The sequence below is a fragment of the Fistularia commersonii genome, chromosome 23 (assembly GCF_037954325.1).
Source record: "Fistularia commersonii isolate RoL2024-O1a breed Wild chromosome 23, RoL_Fcom_v1.0, whole genome shotgun sequence".
Taxonomy (NCBI): domain Eukaryota; kingdom Metazoa; phylum Chordata; class Actinopteri; order Syngnathiformes; family Fistulariidae; genus Fistularia; species Fistularia commersonii.
In genome coordinates this window covers 8,909,635-8,924,243 of record NC_141306.1, presented here as the reverse complement: position 1 = coordinate 8,924,243, position 14,609 = coordinate 8,909,635, and the positions used below count along the sequence as shown (strand labels likewise).

The 14,609-nt window shown below is 46.8% G+C and overlaps 2 protein-coding genes across 8 annotated transcripts in view; one reads left to right on the top strand and one right to left on the bottom strand.

Moving 5' to 3' along the window:
- The first annotated feature begins 2,158 nt into the window (after positions 1-2,158).
- On the top strand, positions 2,159-4,628 carry LOC147220971 (uncharacterized). The gene is made up of 5 exons (XM_086170786.1): positions 2,159-2,416; positions 3,895-3,991; positions 4,061-4,093; positions 4,168-4,221; positions 4,303-4,628. Exons 1-5 carry the CDS (start codon positions 2,321-2,323, stop codon positions 4,335-4,337), a joined length of 315 nt encoding a protein of 104 aa, XP_086026912.1. The 5' UTR covers positions 2,159-2,320; the 3' UTR covers positions 4,338-4,628.
- Positions 4,629-6,900: 2,272 nt separating this feature from the next.
- The window catches only part of LOC147220970 (histone acetyltransferase KAT7-like), an 18,681-nt gene continuing 10,972 nt past the window's right edge, over positions 6,901-14,609 (bottom strand). For 4 of the 7 annotated variants that reach the window (XM_086170242.1, XM_086170244.1, XM_086170241.1 and 1 more), the window contains exons 12-15: positions 11,368-11,461; positions 11,140-11,286; positions 9,342-9,448; positions 9,086-9,242 (exon numbers count right to left, since the gene is read on the bottom strand). In XM_086170242.1, the coding sequence (XP_086026368.1) occupies positions 9,144-9,242; positions 9,342-9,448; positions 11,140-11,286; positions 11,368-11,461 (447 nt within the window). In that variant the 3' untranslated portion in view covers positions 9,086-9,143. Of the gene's footprint in view, positions 7,132-9,085; positions 9,243-9,341; positions 9,449-9,488; positions 10,194-11,139; positions 11,287-11,367; positions 11,462-14,609 lie in introns of those variants that run through there. The other 3 variants (XR_015107915.1, XR_015107916.1, XM_086170245.1) reach the window with 2 other exon arrangements.

Here is a 14,609-nt window from a genome sequence, read left to right as displayed (position 1 = left end):
TGAAATGATAAAGTTATTACATTTTGGATGTTTATTACAAAATGCACCGTTATTACAAAATGCGGCTCAACAAGCCACAGTGTTCAGGTTCTAAATGGCAGGTTTAATAACCATGGATTATCGCACAGATTGAAGTATTTTTATTTTCTCCCTGCACTTCTTTGCCGTGTAAAGAACCCAACCGTTAGCTCGCTCTGGAATAATTTTGGCCAAAATGTTTACGTTCATCTGCAAGGCGTGGTAACCTCTCTGTGGCCAGAAAGGCACGGATGTCTTCGTCGGTCCGTTTCTCGCCGTTTCTGTCCATTTCGTCGCAAGAAAATAACAACGGACCGGGGACGATGAAAATGGGATGGCCTCGTTCCCCAAAAGGTTCTCGGAGTTGCAAAAAGTTCCTACAGTGCAAAAGCAGCTAATGGTCGCTCACAGTAAACACAGCCCTTTATTTTCCCTTTACTGCCTTTCTAAGAGCAAATTCGTCTCCAAACCCTGAGACACTTTGCTGCTAATTGATGCTAACTACTGCTAGCAGCCATGGCTAACCTTCTCTGCTGCTGCATCTGAACCATATGAATGCGATCTTGTCCGTTGAGCGATGAAAGTAGTATTTACCGACTGTTTTGTTTGGCTGACTACTTAAATGGAGTTAGACGACGGTTTCAGAAAAAACTAGCATAAAAAACATAAGACTTTACATTCTTTGCAGCGCTCAAATAGCTAGCATGCTAGCCAATAGCATACGTCTCATCACCTTCTTCTGATGATATTATCTTTCAGAACCGTTTCGCTGCTAGAAAACGTCCCACCAAAAATAAAACCTGCTATCTCCAACAGTTTTCTTGTTTCCCGGCATTGGGTTTGATTTGCGGCGGCTGGAGATTCGCAGCTTGTTTACTTCGCTCTTCTCTCGGCTGGCAGCAAGGCGCGGGTTATGCTAATTTTTTACTGCATGTCATAATTTTCTGTTTTATACGGCAGACATATCAAATCCTTATTTGCCTGTAAACTCGAGCAGCACGTTGTTGTTGAAGTAACGGCCATTTTGTACTAAAAATCAAATTTTTAACATTTATTTGACTCCTCTGGCCTTCTAAAAGCTACAACGATCAACACGCATCCAAACACAATGGTTTGATTCGCCAAAGGAGCAGAGAATTGTGAATACCTGTGAGAGTCCTGCTTGTAAACTGTTAAATCCTGTCTAGTTTCCAACCCGGTCTTGTTTTCTTTGCTGCATTCGGAGTTAAATTCAAGAGAAGGGAGCGTCTTCCGTCAATCAATCACAACACTGATCACTGACGGCTTATTTCCTGTCATCCACAAGAAGTTATTCACAATTATTGCCATTATTAGTGAATGTGTGTCTCTATATAATGTGAATGAGAGGGTGAATAGCTGCATGTCTCAATGTCGCATGTGAATGTTTGTTTTGTGAATGAAAGGGTGAATTGTTTTATTTCTTTATATGATGTGTGAATGAGAAGGTGAATAGTTGTATGTCTCTACACGAAGCCCCACTCCCACGCCTCACACCCCTGTGACCCTAAATGCAGGATAAGTGTTAGAGATGATGAATGAATGAACGACATTTCTTGTAGAGGTCAAGGTCGGTTTAGGAAAATCAGAAAAAAATCAAGAAAAACAGCAAAGATCACCCCTGGACTTTGTCACAACCACTTTCATGGAGACGATCGGAGGAGAAACAATAGAAAGTGGGAGTTGTCACGATCACCCAGGCACAAATTTAACACACACACACACACACACACTCTGTCTGGTCTCCACGCCGATGTTAGCCCAGGAGACGTCCTGCCTCCTCATGTTTCAGGACAATGGACTCTGGAAGCAGGTGGTTTCAGGCGACGCATCCCGTTTGACACCCCATTAGTCACCTCCCACAGCCAGAAGATCCACACAGCTCCACCCGGACGGATTCAAAAAAAGTAAATTACGGGGCCACCGAGTCCCCGCGGCCCCGGCGGGCGAACACGGCCACCTCGTACCTTCTGCGGGGAGCCACAAATCTTCAGGATAGGCCCTCCCTGATGTGGGGCCGACGGCTCTGGGAGGAGCCGGGAGGGGGTGGAGGGCGAAGGGGGGGTTGTTTGGGTTTATAAGCGCACACACGGACGCCGGCTCCAGTATCGCCACGCAAAAGGGCGCAGTGGATGAACAAACAACCAACTACAGAAACATTTGGCCATCTCTCTCTCTCTCTCTCCCTCCCTTCGAAAGTGACTCTTCACTGCATGTGTGAGAGCCGCGGGCGTCTCTCCCGACCGTCTCCGTCTCCAGTCGCCTCCTGCGCATCCGGCAGAGGATGGAGGCTCTGAGGTTCGCGGTGGTGCTGCTGGTCGTGCTGGCTCAGGCTCTGGGAGCGCTGGCCGGCGAGGACGAGGACGGCCAGGACTGGCAGGTAAGAGAGAAATGCCCTAAAATAGAAAGCTTCAAAATCAAATGGCGGGGGAATTTAACTTGTGATTTAAAGGAAATTGATTATACGACGGTTATTACATTGTAGTTACAACAGATTTGGACGTTTAACCTTCTTGTCGAGTTCCTCCAGTGTTATAGAAACCCCCCGCTCACACTTTAAAGCGGAGATATACAGCCGGTCTCGTTTCTATTACTTCCCAAATGCACTTCGGTACACCGAGACCCTTCCCTCTGCGAGATATGTTAAACTCTAATTTAAAAAGGCAATTGCACAGCATCCAATTAATTACTTAATCTGATGATAACAGAACTGACTGATGCCAAAGGTTAATTACACCCCCCTAAGATAAACAACGTGGTTATTAATCATTTATAATATATAACTGCGCTGCAGAGAGTGAAAAACAACTTCACCCCTCTATATTATTTTTTTTACCACTTTTATTACATATGTCTGTAAGGTGTCTTTGCATGTCCAGTCAGGCACCTCAAATGCAATTTATTATTATTATTATTATTATTTATTATTATTATCATTATCTCTGCCATTAGACGTCTGGCTGGCTAATTCACATCAATATTCAACATTGGTTATTCATTTCGACAAATGACGATCAATAAATGCCACATGATCGGGTGATTGTTCCTTGTGTCTCGTCACGTCTAAGTGAGACTAAAAATGAAGAGATGATTCAGGAACTTAAAGAAAAAGGGAAAAAAAGAAATTGGGATAATTCTCAGCGGGTCAAAATATGATGGACAATTATTTGCAGGGTGTACACCTTGTAATTAATTCACACACACACACACACACACACACACACACACATATATATATATATATATATATATATATATATATAGCTAGATAGATAGATATAAAATGCAAAATATTTGGGGATGCAAAGGGAAGAGTGTGAGATTAGGTGCTTCAGCACCACAGATAGCTCCACCGAAGACGAAGAGGAAGAAAAATAACAGGTACCAGGTGTTCCAGGAGGACACAAAGTGTAAATCGGTGGAGCCGAACTCTATAAAAAAAACCTCTCGAGTGGACCGACGTCATAAATATAAACACTTCGTATCGTCCAATTTGGGTCGGACTGCTCCTTTAACCCTTGAACACTAACGGTAAAATAAGTAACACCATCACTAATGTTGGGTATATTTTACCCAACACAATATCCTGGATAAATTACAGTTTTCATCAATTTATAAATGGGCCGATGGGAGGAGGGAAACAAACATACAATTAATAACATCAGCGAGCAGCCTGAAGCTACCAAAGGACCCATAAAACACAATGGCAACACAATGAAAATCACATGAGAAGAACTGTGTGGGTGAAAATCACCCGACGGAAATGTAAGTACAATGCAACAACCGCTGAAGCCAAACAGACTCATCACTGCATATGTGTGTCTGTGTGTGTGTGTGTGTGTGTGTGTGTGTGTGCAGGGCTACCCATTAGAGAGAGGAATAACACTGAGGCTGGCAGAACTTATCAAGCGGTCCAAAGCGCAGCAGTTCCACGGTTTGATGGGGAGGAGCTCAGGTACTGGAACACACACTCCCGCCAATACTTCCTTGTATTTGGCTCATTGCGCTCTTTGCTGCCTTTCAGGGGTTTCTCAGCCGGTGAGACTTGGCAGGAAAAGTGAGTATAGCGGATTCCCATCCGGCTTGAAAGTGGATCCCCGACCGTCATTAATATTTGTGTTGGTTTCCCAGGAAACAAGGGGGAGATGTTCGTTGGCCTCATGGGCAGAAGGAGTTTAGGTGAAGGTAATTCATCTGCTCGCGTCTTGTTTTCCCGCCTGTAAGTCAAACAGCTCCGGTCACCTTCTCCCACCTTTTGCTCTCCAGATGTGGAGGAGGAGTGGAACTCCGACTCTTACTAAAGACAAGGAGCGGGGAGCAAAATTCCTCCGCGGCCGAGACACCGATTCTACCGTCAGGGCTGTTCGTCCGACGCCCCCCCCCCCCCTTCCCTTCCCACGTCGCCCACGCCGACACCGCCGATCTGCAGCAAGCGGCGGGGTTCCCCCCCCCCCCCTCCAAAAAACCAGGAGCCGCAAAACCAGGGGACCGACCCCGCCGCCAAAAGCCTACGTTCCCTGAAGCTCTAGTCGTTTTTCAACCCGTCCGTGTGAGCGTGTCTCCGAAAGACACACCGTGACCGCCGTTTCATTTCAAAAGCAAGTAAAAACTCATAACATTGAAACAAACAAGTGTTTTTCTTGTCTTCAACTTTTTCTTGGGGGGTGTAAAAGGGACGATTCATGTCGTCAAACGTAGAGCGATTTGGTTTATTTAGAAAGCTCGGGCAGATCCAGGCTCGACCAGAGAGTGCGGTCGAGGCATAAAGGGCTACGATACCCCTAGTAGCGCTAAAGGTTACATGCTAATAGCAGATACGGTACAATCATCATCTTTAATATTCATAAACACCAACAGAGGACGCCTAGCAAGAAGCTGCAGATCTAGCCACCCTCCCTGGGAACCTGCAAGATGAGAGAGCCCAAAGAAAAAGCCAAAAGATCGCTATCATACCGTGATAAAGGGATATTAGCGGGGTGCATCATGGGATATGCCTTAGCAGAGTAAGCCTATGGTACCATAGCTAGGAGTTAGCTTAGCAGTAACGATACATTTTTTTCCAAAAGACGGGTTTTAAGTCTGGAAGAGATTGGAAGATGCCCCTTACATCTCAAGTTAACATCGATCCCGTCTGCTTAAGAAAGCTGCAGGTGCACGCTGGAAATTTTTTTTTTTTTTGCAGAAATTCCCCACAACAGGCGTGGTAATCCAATCGGCCGCGGACAAAGACAAAGCAACGTGCCATGGGTGTGAGGAGGTGAGAGGGAGAGACCAATAAGAGCTTTATGAATGAATAAAACACACTTATGACTGCATTTAGGGAGAGATTATCAGGATATAAGGTTTTCCATCTGGCCCTGATAGGGGCTGCGCTGGGACAAATTAAATTCCAACTCATTTGTGATAAATTAAAGAGGGTAACTGCTGAGTGCCGGTTGGTGTCGATAAGATTCTGGCGTCCGGTCCTGAAATTACTCGTTTGAACACTTTTTTATTTAGTTATTTAGCCACGCAAAGATGTGCGCGATCTTACGGTGCCTTAAGGAAATACATGTTGACATGATGCTGTTTGGTCCAGGCAGCGGCCCAATATATTCACTGAATACCTAGATGTCATTTTTACATTTTTAAGGGATTTACTGCTAATTTCAACAAAAAAAAGTTGGGAATTTACTCATGCATTCTCAATTTTAGCCATTCACGCACTCATTCGCACCTCACAGACAACCAATCACCTTCTGCTTCTCGCATCATAGAAACATACAATTCGTTCATTCACACGTCCGGATAATCCAGTTTTTCCGAAGAACCTCCGTGTTTTGGCTCCCGGGAGAAAACCGGAGAACCTGGATTGAAAGTCACGGGGAGAACATGAAGACTCCACACAAAAAGGCCCACCTGTTGGAATCCAACAAGGGTGCGGCTCTTTTCGAAGCAAAATCCATGGGGAAATTAATTCGATTATAATTTAAAACATCTTTCTTTTTTAATCAAAGAAAAAAAATAGCATGTAAAAGCCAGTCCAAACCAGAGACTCCACATGTTCCCTTGAATTAACGATATTAAATATGTAGGAGTAATCATATGAACGTTATAATGTGCACAATGATGCTCATAAATGAAAAGAATATAATGTCATTCAGAAGCTCTTTAGCACTGGACAAAAGCCACCTCGGGAGGTTTTCCTTCTCGGAACTGCAAATCGAGGGATGGGGAAGGTTATATATATATATATGTTAAATCACCGCTGGGGTTCATTTCAACAACAACACAGAGCTCTTTAAGCAGTTCAGGTTTATTGAAGAAGAGGAAGGAGGAAGAGGCGGGAGCGAGTACAAAAGCACAACTGAGCTACATATCGACGCTAGGCTACTGGCTGACGCTGCTCTGTGGGGACGGGGGGGTGTAAATAAGGAGCGGCAGGGGGGGCGAGGTGGAGAAGGGGCCTTCAGGGTGCTGGGTTATTACAGCAGACGGCCGGCGGGTCTTGTTTTCGGGGGGGGGGATCTACTCAGATTTGCTAAGAACCGGCGTGCGTCCACAGCTGCCACTGGCTCGGAGGGAACTTTCCCGTCTGGATGCGGAAACGACGTTTCACACAATCCAAGGGTTCTTATATTCATTCAGATTTAATTTAGGGATTTAGTTTTGTTTTTCCCGTCCGAAAAACATGTTACATTCATGTTATGTGGCGTGTGTGTGTGTGTGTGTGTGTGTGTGTGTGTGTGGGGTGGACATGAGAAAACGCCCATCATCCCTCATTCAGAGGCACTGAAAGCAGCACATCTCAACGGTGCATCCAGGAACATAATTTCCCCGGTCGTCTTCTTAAACAAACATCCTCGACGCTGGTGTTTTGTTTTTTTGGGGGGTCCAGAAAAGCACTTTCTGGTTGGTGCACTTAAAAAGTTGCAGCTGGTGGGAGGATGGGATGAGCGGCAACCCGTGAACAGAAAAGGCTGGTGTTGATTTCAGGCTTGCAAAGGGAGGGGGGGAAAGGTTTCAAGGCGTCCGGCATCATTTCCTGTCCGGTTAGGTGGCTCAGTCCGCGTTCCCCGTTCCTCTCCAGGCTCGAGGGCGTTTAAAGACAAAGCTCTTGAAAAAAGGCAAAACAAAAATTGACGGACTGTGTAAAAAGCGTCGAATATCGAACGTATACAGAAATATGACGGGAATCATCCGACCCCCGACGTCCCCGCAGGGACAAATGGTTTGATCCCCACTTGTTGAATCCCTTTAAATAATTTTGTGAGTGAACTTTGTTGAAACGTCGCTTTAAAGATAAAAATAATAAATAGAATTATTACCGCCCGCAGTCGATTGTTCAAGGTGATTATTGCAATCATTCATTTATTCATCAAGGGTATCATCCGTACCCCTTATCTCGCGCTGAGGGTCACGAGGAGCCAATCCGAGAGTTCACCCTAACAATAATAACAGGGCCACATATAGAGGCATGCAACCATTCACCCGCTCCATCCATACAGACGCAGACAAAACATCCACTCGCTCATCCGTAATTCATCAAGACATACAATCATTCACTCTTTCGTTCACGTGTAATATAAACGTGCGACCATTCACTCTCCTTCTTGTAATTTAGGGTTCCCAGTGAACCACCTGCGTGTTTATGGATCCCTTTTAAAAAGTGGGAGGTCAGTGTTCTGTTGTTTTCACCTAAACCCTTTTGAATATCTCTGTTTAATATAGAGATATAGCGGTTTTTAGCTGTCTTAATGCTAAGCTAGGCTAACCCCACCCATCTCACCAGAGGGTGTTTGGCGGGTAGCTTCTAGAGAACAGAGAAACAAAAAGCCTGAAGACCAATGGAAAGACAAACAACGAAACAACCGTACCTTTTCCAGAGAAAGTCGACATTCAGGTCAAAAAAAATACAAATCTAATATTCCTATTCACATTGGAAGCCAGCGCTACAACCTACATACTCTACGTTAGGATCTACGCGGTTCACATCGTAGAATTATATAAATAGCATATTTGGAGTTATCTAGTAAAAATATTTAAAAAAAAAACAAGAGAACACACTCGTCTAACACATGGTGGGGTTCGTACGGGGGGGTGAAAGCCTGAAGAGGTAGAGTGAACGTAAAACGGCGTGAGAAACTGACCCCCTCCGACCCGATTTGTTTTGCAGGCTGGATTTTTCTATCCAGGCGTGAATAAAACGCCCGAATCTCCCGCCGTCTCGAAAACGTCCGCATTTAAGATACAAAGATAAGAGACGTGACGCGGCCAGTGGCAGCTGCAGACTCCCGTCCTGGACATGCGTGGGCTGTGGGAGGTGAGGGGAGTGAGGTGGGGAGTTTGCTCTGAGTTCAAACAGCCACTGTCAGCGTTTACCTGACGGCGCGGGAACTAAAACGCAGCGTTAGCCGTCGGGAGCGCGTGCGTTCCATCGACGATCCGACCGCTTAATCACGGCCCAGGTCGAGCTCTGCCGACGTTTAATCGTGAGCGGCTGGTCGACATCAGCCCCCTCACCCCCCCCCGAAATGTGTTGCGTGAGTAACCGGCCGCGATGTTGTGTTCACCGTCTCCGGGACCGGATGAATTGGCGGGCGGCGGATTGGATTAGCGGACGCGTCTGGCGTCTCGGAGCGCTAACGACCCCGCGCTGTTTCTATTTAGCCCCGTGTGTCGTAAGCGGCGTTATTACTCGTCTGCTCATCCTTGGGATGGACGATGCCTTGGGGAAAAGTCGGTTTCAGTCACGCGGCGTTGGATTATAGCGCGGGAGCTACGTGCTCGCCCAGGAGGTGCAACTAGCTCCACTTTGATGGCGGTTGTCCGGTGTTTTGTGCATCAGCTGAGATTTTAAGCGGGGATCCGGGAGCAGCTGCGTCTGCCAGGCTCAGAGACGTCGCCGGTCACCAACGGTCAGGCGGTTCCAGTCGTGGGGTGAAGACGCTCATCGGCGCCATGACAGTGGCTGCTGGGCCCAGAGCAATGCGTCCTGACGCGCCGCCGTCGCGTCGTCTAACAGCGTGCACGAGGGGTTTGTTTGTTTGTTTGTTTTTTTTTTCACTCACGGTCTGTGTGCATGCCAGTGGATCTGTCTGAGAGTGTGAACGTGAGAGGAAAGTCCTCTATGTCCCTTTGGGCGGCGTCCATTTTAAGGCTGTGGGGTCAATGGTTTTGCCGTTGCCGCGTTTGGTCTCCTTGGCTTTCCAGTCGTCGATGAGATCCTTCGAAGGGGGAAAAGAAACAAATGGCAGGTTTCTTAGCAACACCAAAACTCCGGGATCGGTGCGTCCATTCCACGTGGACCCGGCGGCTGCTTTTACCTGTCTCTTTAAGACCAAGTGTTTTCCCTTCCAGTACTTGAGCATCTGGAGAGACTGCAGAGTGCTCACGATGTCCACGGGGTTCACCGCCGTCTCCTGGCTGATCTCTGCGGACGCACGTGAGGGGTGGCGGGTCAGAGGCGGGAGAACGCGGAATTAGTTTCTGAGAAGTCGAGAGGTTTTTAATCAGCTTCGAGGGCGGCGGGTCAAACTTGTGTGTCGTGTATTGTTAGAACTCTGAAGGAGGAGGCGTGGCAGATATAATGACATCGAAATACGTTAAAAGCCGAATGATGATAATGTGGCATCACGAATAAAACTCTTTTGTGGAATATTTCCCTTTTCACAATCAAGGGATTTGTGATTTGTAATTTATCATCACAGATTCAGCTGACCGGCGGCGGAGACACAAGACACATCTGGATCCAAAAGCGGTTCTCCCTCTTAGCTATTCAAGTCATACCCTAAATTAAAAAGGAGCGCAGGAATAACCAGTTCTTATCCCAGCTATCTTTGGGCGAGAGGCGGGGCTCACCCTGGACCGGTCGCCAGTCAATCACAGGGGCCGCACAGCTATGATACTGTACGAGGAAGTATGGAGTGGCGGAGAAGTATGTTAGACTGGCGCAAGACATGTATGCTTGATGTGAGACAGAGATGAGGTGTGCTGTAGGTGCAACAGAGAAGTCGAGGTGGAGACGGGGCTAATTCAGGGGTCAGCTCTGAACCCTTTCTTTGCAGTGGTGATGGACAGGCTGACAGATGGGGTTAGACAGGAATCTCCATAGACCATGATGTTTGCAGATGACAATGTGATCTGTAGTGAGAGCAGGGACCAGGCGGAGGAATGCTCTGGAAAGGAGAGGAATGAGTCCATCAGAGGGGCAGCGCATGTTCGATGTTTTCAAGATAAAGGTCAGAGAAGCCGCACTGAGATGGTTGGGTCATGTACAGGAACGAATATTGAATATATTGGTAGACGGATGCTGAGGTTGGAACTGCCGGGCAGGGGGACTAGAGGAAGACCAAAGATAAGATTTGAGGAAAAAGAGGACACAAAGTTAGTTGGTGTGACAGAAGAGGATACAGAGAGCAGGGTTAGACGGAGGAGGTTGATTCACTGTGGCGACCCCTGGAGGGAGCAGCCAAAGAAAAGAAGAAGACCATTCACTCTCTCATTCACACATCTGGACAATTTAGATTCTCAGGAACACGGAGACCCCACTAAGAATGGCCCCCCTGTCGGAATCCAACAGGGGACCTTCTTGCTGTTAGCCGGCGGCGCTAAACGCTGCGGCGCCATGCCGACTCATCTTTGTTTGACTGAATAGCTGCGGCTTGAAACAGCCACACAAAAGAAGAGCACACCGTGCGGCGTCGATGAAACTGATCAGGTCTTCTGAATGATGACAATACCGGCATTGTGACGCTGATTTCCATAGCCATGGGCGGAGGGACGGCGACGGCACGGCGAGGACGCCTCCGAGACGACGACCGAGGAGTCATTGGCGGGTCGAAACCGTATTCAAAATGAAATCACCCCCGGGTAGTCGAGGCGAGGAGAAAAGAACGAGGCGCGGGGAGAGAACGCCGCGTTACTGCGACCCGTCCGCTCTGACAGCTAATGCGATGGCAAGCTATTATTTCCTGCTTTCGCTTTGGGACAAAAACAACAAAATACTTGGGCTTCATTTGGCGGAAGTAAAAGACGGGGCTCGAGTCTTGATGGCCAGTGACCGTCTAACATCATCCGAGCCATAAATCGTGGCAAATGACAACGCAAACCTCCGGTTCTGACCTTTGATGGAGATTTCCTTCCCCTGGAAGTTGTTGAGGTAGCGCAGCAGCACCTCCTTCCAATAGCTGCGGTAGCTGATGAGGCCCAGGTCAGACAGGGGCCTCTCGGGGGAGCCCACCTTCTCCTCCACCTTGGACAGCAGATAACCTGAAGGAGTGGACCGGAAACTTTTAGCGGGAGACGAATGGTTTTTGGAGGAGATGGCGGACGATGTGTGAGGGTACTCACTGAAGTCTATGAGCATCTTTCCGTAGCCCTGCCTCATGTACTGAGGCATGGTGAGGATGCAGGACACGTTGTAGTTCAGGAAGGAGTTCTTCTCCTGCACCGGTGGATAAAAAAGAGGCACAGAGTTTGAGTGCCATTGGCTGAAAAGTTCACTCATTCATTCATTAACCCTCATATTATGTTAAGGGTCAATTTGACCCATTTCACCCATTGACCCAATGGGTCAAATTGACCCTTAACATTATATGAGGGTCAACTAAACTGCCTGTCCTGCTCTCAGGGTTGTCGGGGTGCCGGAGCCCATCCCGGCCGTCATTGGGCGGAGGCGTTGTTCACCCTGGACCGGCCAATCACGATCACCGATCGATCGCCAGTTCATCAGAAGGCCACATACGGAAGCATACGACCGTTCACGCCGCACTGAGGGAACCCGAACCGTTTCGTCTCATATCGACATACAACAGTTAATGCTGAGAGTTTTCTCTCTATATTCATACCTATGTATTCTAAATATATTATAACTACGTTATTTTGACAACTCACATGAAGTCAGCCAGACATGCCTGAGCACAAATGACCTTTGTCCTTAAACAGGAATTGTGCCCTCCATGACCTTAGATTCCAATGGGCGTAAACATCTTTGGACAAGAACCTACCGCCCCCGAACGTAAATTCTAATGGGCATAAACATTTTCGGACAGAAACCTGCCCACCCCTGTATATCATCCTGGACAACTTAGCATATGCATGAACTATACTATCCGATGAACTATAACAGGGGTTGGCAACCCTTAACACCCAAGGAGCCATTTGGACCCGGTTTCCTCGGAAAAGAAAACACTGGGAGCTGCAATTACTTTTTGACAAAAATAAAGGTGCCACTGTATATATTGCTTTTTATTACCTTTACACTTTGTATAAACAAGTGTGAAGTGTGTTGCTTCTGAAATTCACAAAGTATTACGGAAAAAATTAAATTTTATTTATGTAATGAACTCATTTTGAGCTTTGGGCTTTCAGAGCCTTGATCTGAATTTCAAAAATAAGTCGCGAAAAAAAATCACTGTCAGTTAACAATAAAAAATAAATATTTGCAAAAGATCTTCATTAATATTTATTTTACCTGGTTTATGGGACTTCTGCTCCTGAACTTCTGTGCATCTAAAAATCGGGACTTTACCGGCTGGCGGGTATACCCGCTTCCGCGAGTGTGATGTTATTTTGAGCGGCGAAAAATAATAAATATAATTTTATTCAATATTTCAAGATCACAATAATCTTCCAACTTAGAACTAAAAGTTAAAAAAAGGAATTAACAAGAATGAAATACACTTCAATTAAATATTCATCATTTATTTTCCCAAGCCACTCGGAGCCGCAGTGTAAAGATGAAAGAGCCGCGGGTTACCGACCCCTGAACTATACTATCCAACGAACGTTGTTATGTAAATAAACACTTTCACACAATAAAAAGCCGAGCAAGGTTGGAACTCGGTGGGATTCTCTGGATCTTGCCTCCAAAGAGCGCGCTGAGTTTCCCCCCTCTGCGGAGCACAAAAGAATTGTGGCTTATCTGTGTTATTTCTTCTGATAACCTCAGTCTCCTCTTTACAGGCTTCAACTTAGACCAAGATGAATTAGAGTTACTCTCTTAACAGTTCACTTTCCCTTGCACGTATCACATTGAGACACACAACCGTTCTGTCAGTTCTTTGCTTTTTCTGGTGGTTCCACCACGTCAACTGCACGGTCCATCTGGACACACAGCTGTCGCCTATGCCGGGCAAGCATAACAAGCTTCAGGTACCCTCGCCCTCGTCGCCACCATGTACTCTTTTCCTTTCACTTTCCTGTGAACACGTTGCCTTGTTTGTATTGGGACTCCTCCCTGCAGTCTTGCTATCCCTGCTATCTTGCCTGTCTCCGATTCCCCTGCGTTCTGTTATAACAGACTGTTCACCTGCGTCCGGAGCCTCGGTAGATTCTTTAAACTCTTTCTCTATTGGTGCGAGTCAGTGGTGTTGCGTTTTGGTTCACTCTTTCACACATCAAATAGAAACATATAACCATTCACTCATTCATTCACTTCTTCCTCTTCTTCTTCTTCTTCTTCCGGCTTTTCCCGTCAGGGGTCGCCACAGCGAGTCAACTTTCTCCATCTAACCCTATTCTCTGTATCTTCCTCTCTCACACCAACTGCCTTCATATCCTCTCTCACTACGTCCATTAATCTTCTCTTTGGTCTTCCTCGAGACCTCTTGCCTGGCAGCTCCAATTCCAGCATCCGTCTACCAATATATTCACTATCTCTTCTCTGTACATGACCGAACCATCTCAGTCTGGCTTCTCTGACCTTCTCTCTAAAACATCGAACATGTGCCGTCCCTCTGATAGCCTCATTTCTGATCCTCTCCATCCTGGTCACTCCCAAAGAGAACCTCAACATCTTCATCTCTGCAACCTCTAGTTCTGCCTGCTGTCTTTTGGTCATTGGAACAGTTTCTAGTCCACACATCATCGCTGGTCTCACCACTGTCTTGTACACCTTTCCTTTTATTCTGGCTGAAAGTCTTCTATCACAAAGTAACCCTGACACTTTTCTCCTCCCATTCCAACCTGCTTGGACCCGTCTCTTCACCTCTTTTCCACACTCTCCGTTGCTCTGGACTGTTGACCCTAAGTACCTGAAATCCTCCAGCTTCTTGATCTCCACTCCCTGTAGCCTCACCGTTCCACCCGAGTTCCCCTCATTCACACACATATATTCTGTCTTGCTGCGACTAACTTTCATTCCTCTCCTTTCCAGAGCATACCTCCACCTCTCTAGATTTTCCTCAACCTGTTCTCTTTTCTCACTACAGATCACAATGTCATCTGCAAACATCATGGTTCATGGGGATTCCTGTCTAACCTCATCTGTCAGCCTGTCCATCACCTGTCCATCACCTGTCCATCACCATTGCGAACAAGAAGGGGCTCAGAGCTGATCCCTGATGGAGTCCCACCTCCACCTTGAACTTCTCTGTTACCCCTACAGCACACCGTACCGGTGTCTCATTCATTCACTCACAATTATTCACAATTATTCACACGCCTGGGTAATTCAGGGTCTCCAATAAACTCCTGCGTGTTTTTGGACGGTGGGAGGAAACCCGAGAGCCTGCAGAAAAAAACATGATCGCGACCCCACGACTTTTCCGCTGTAACACCACTGCAGCGCCAAAGCTGAGCAGTTTAAATAC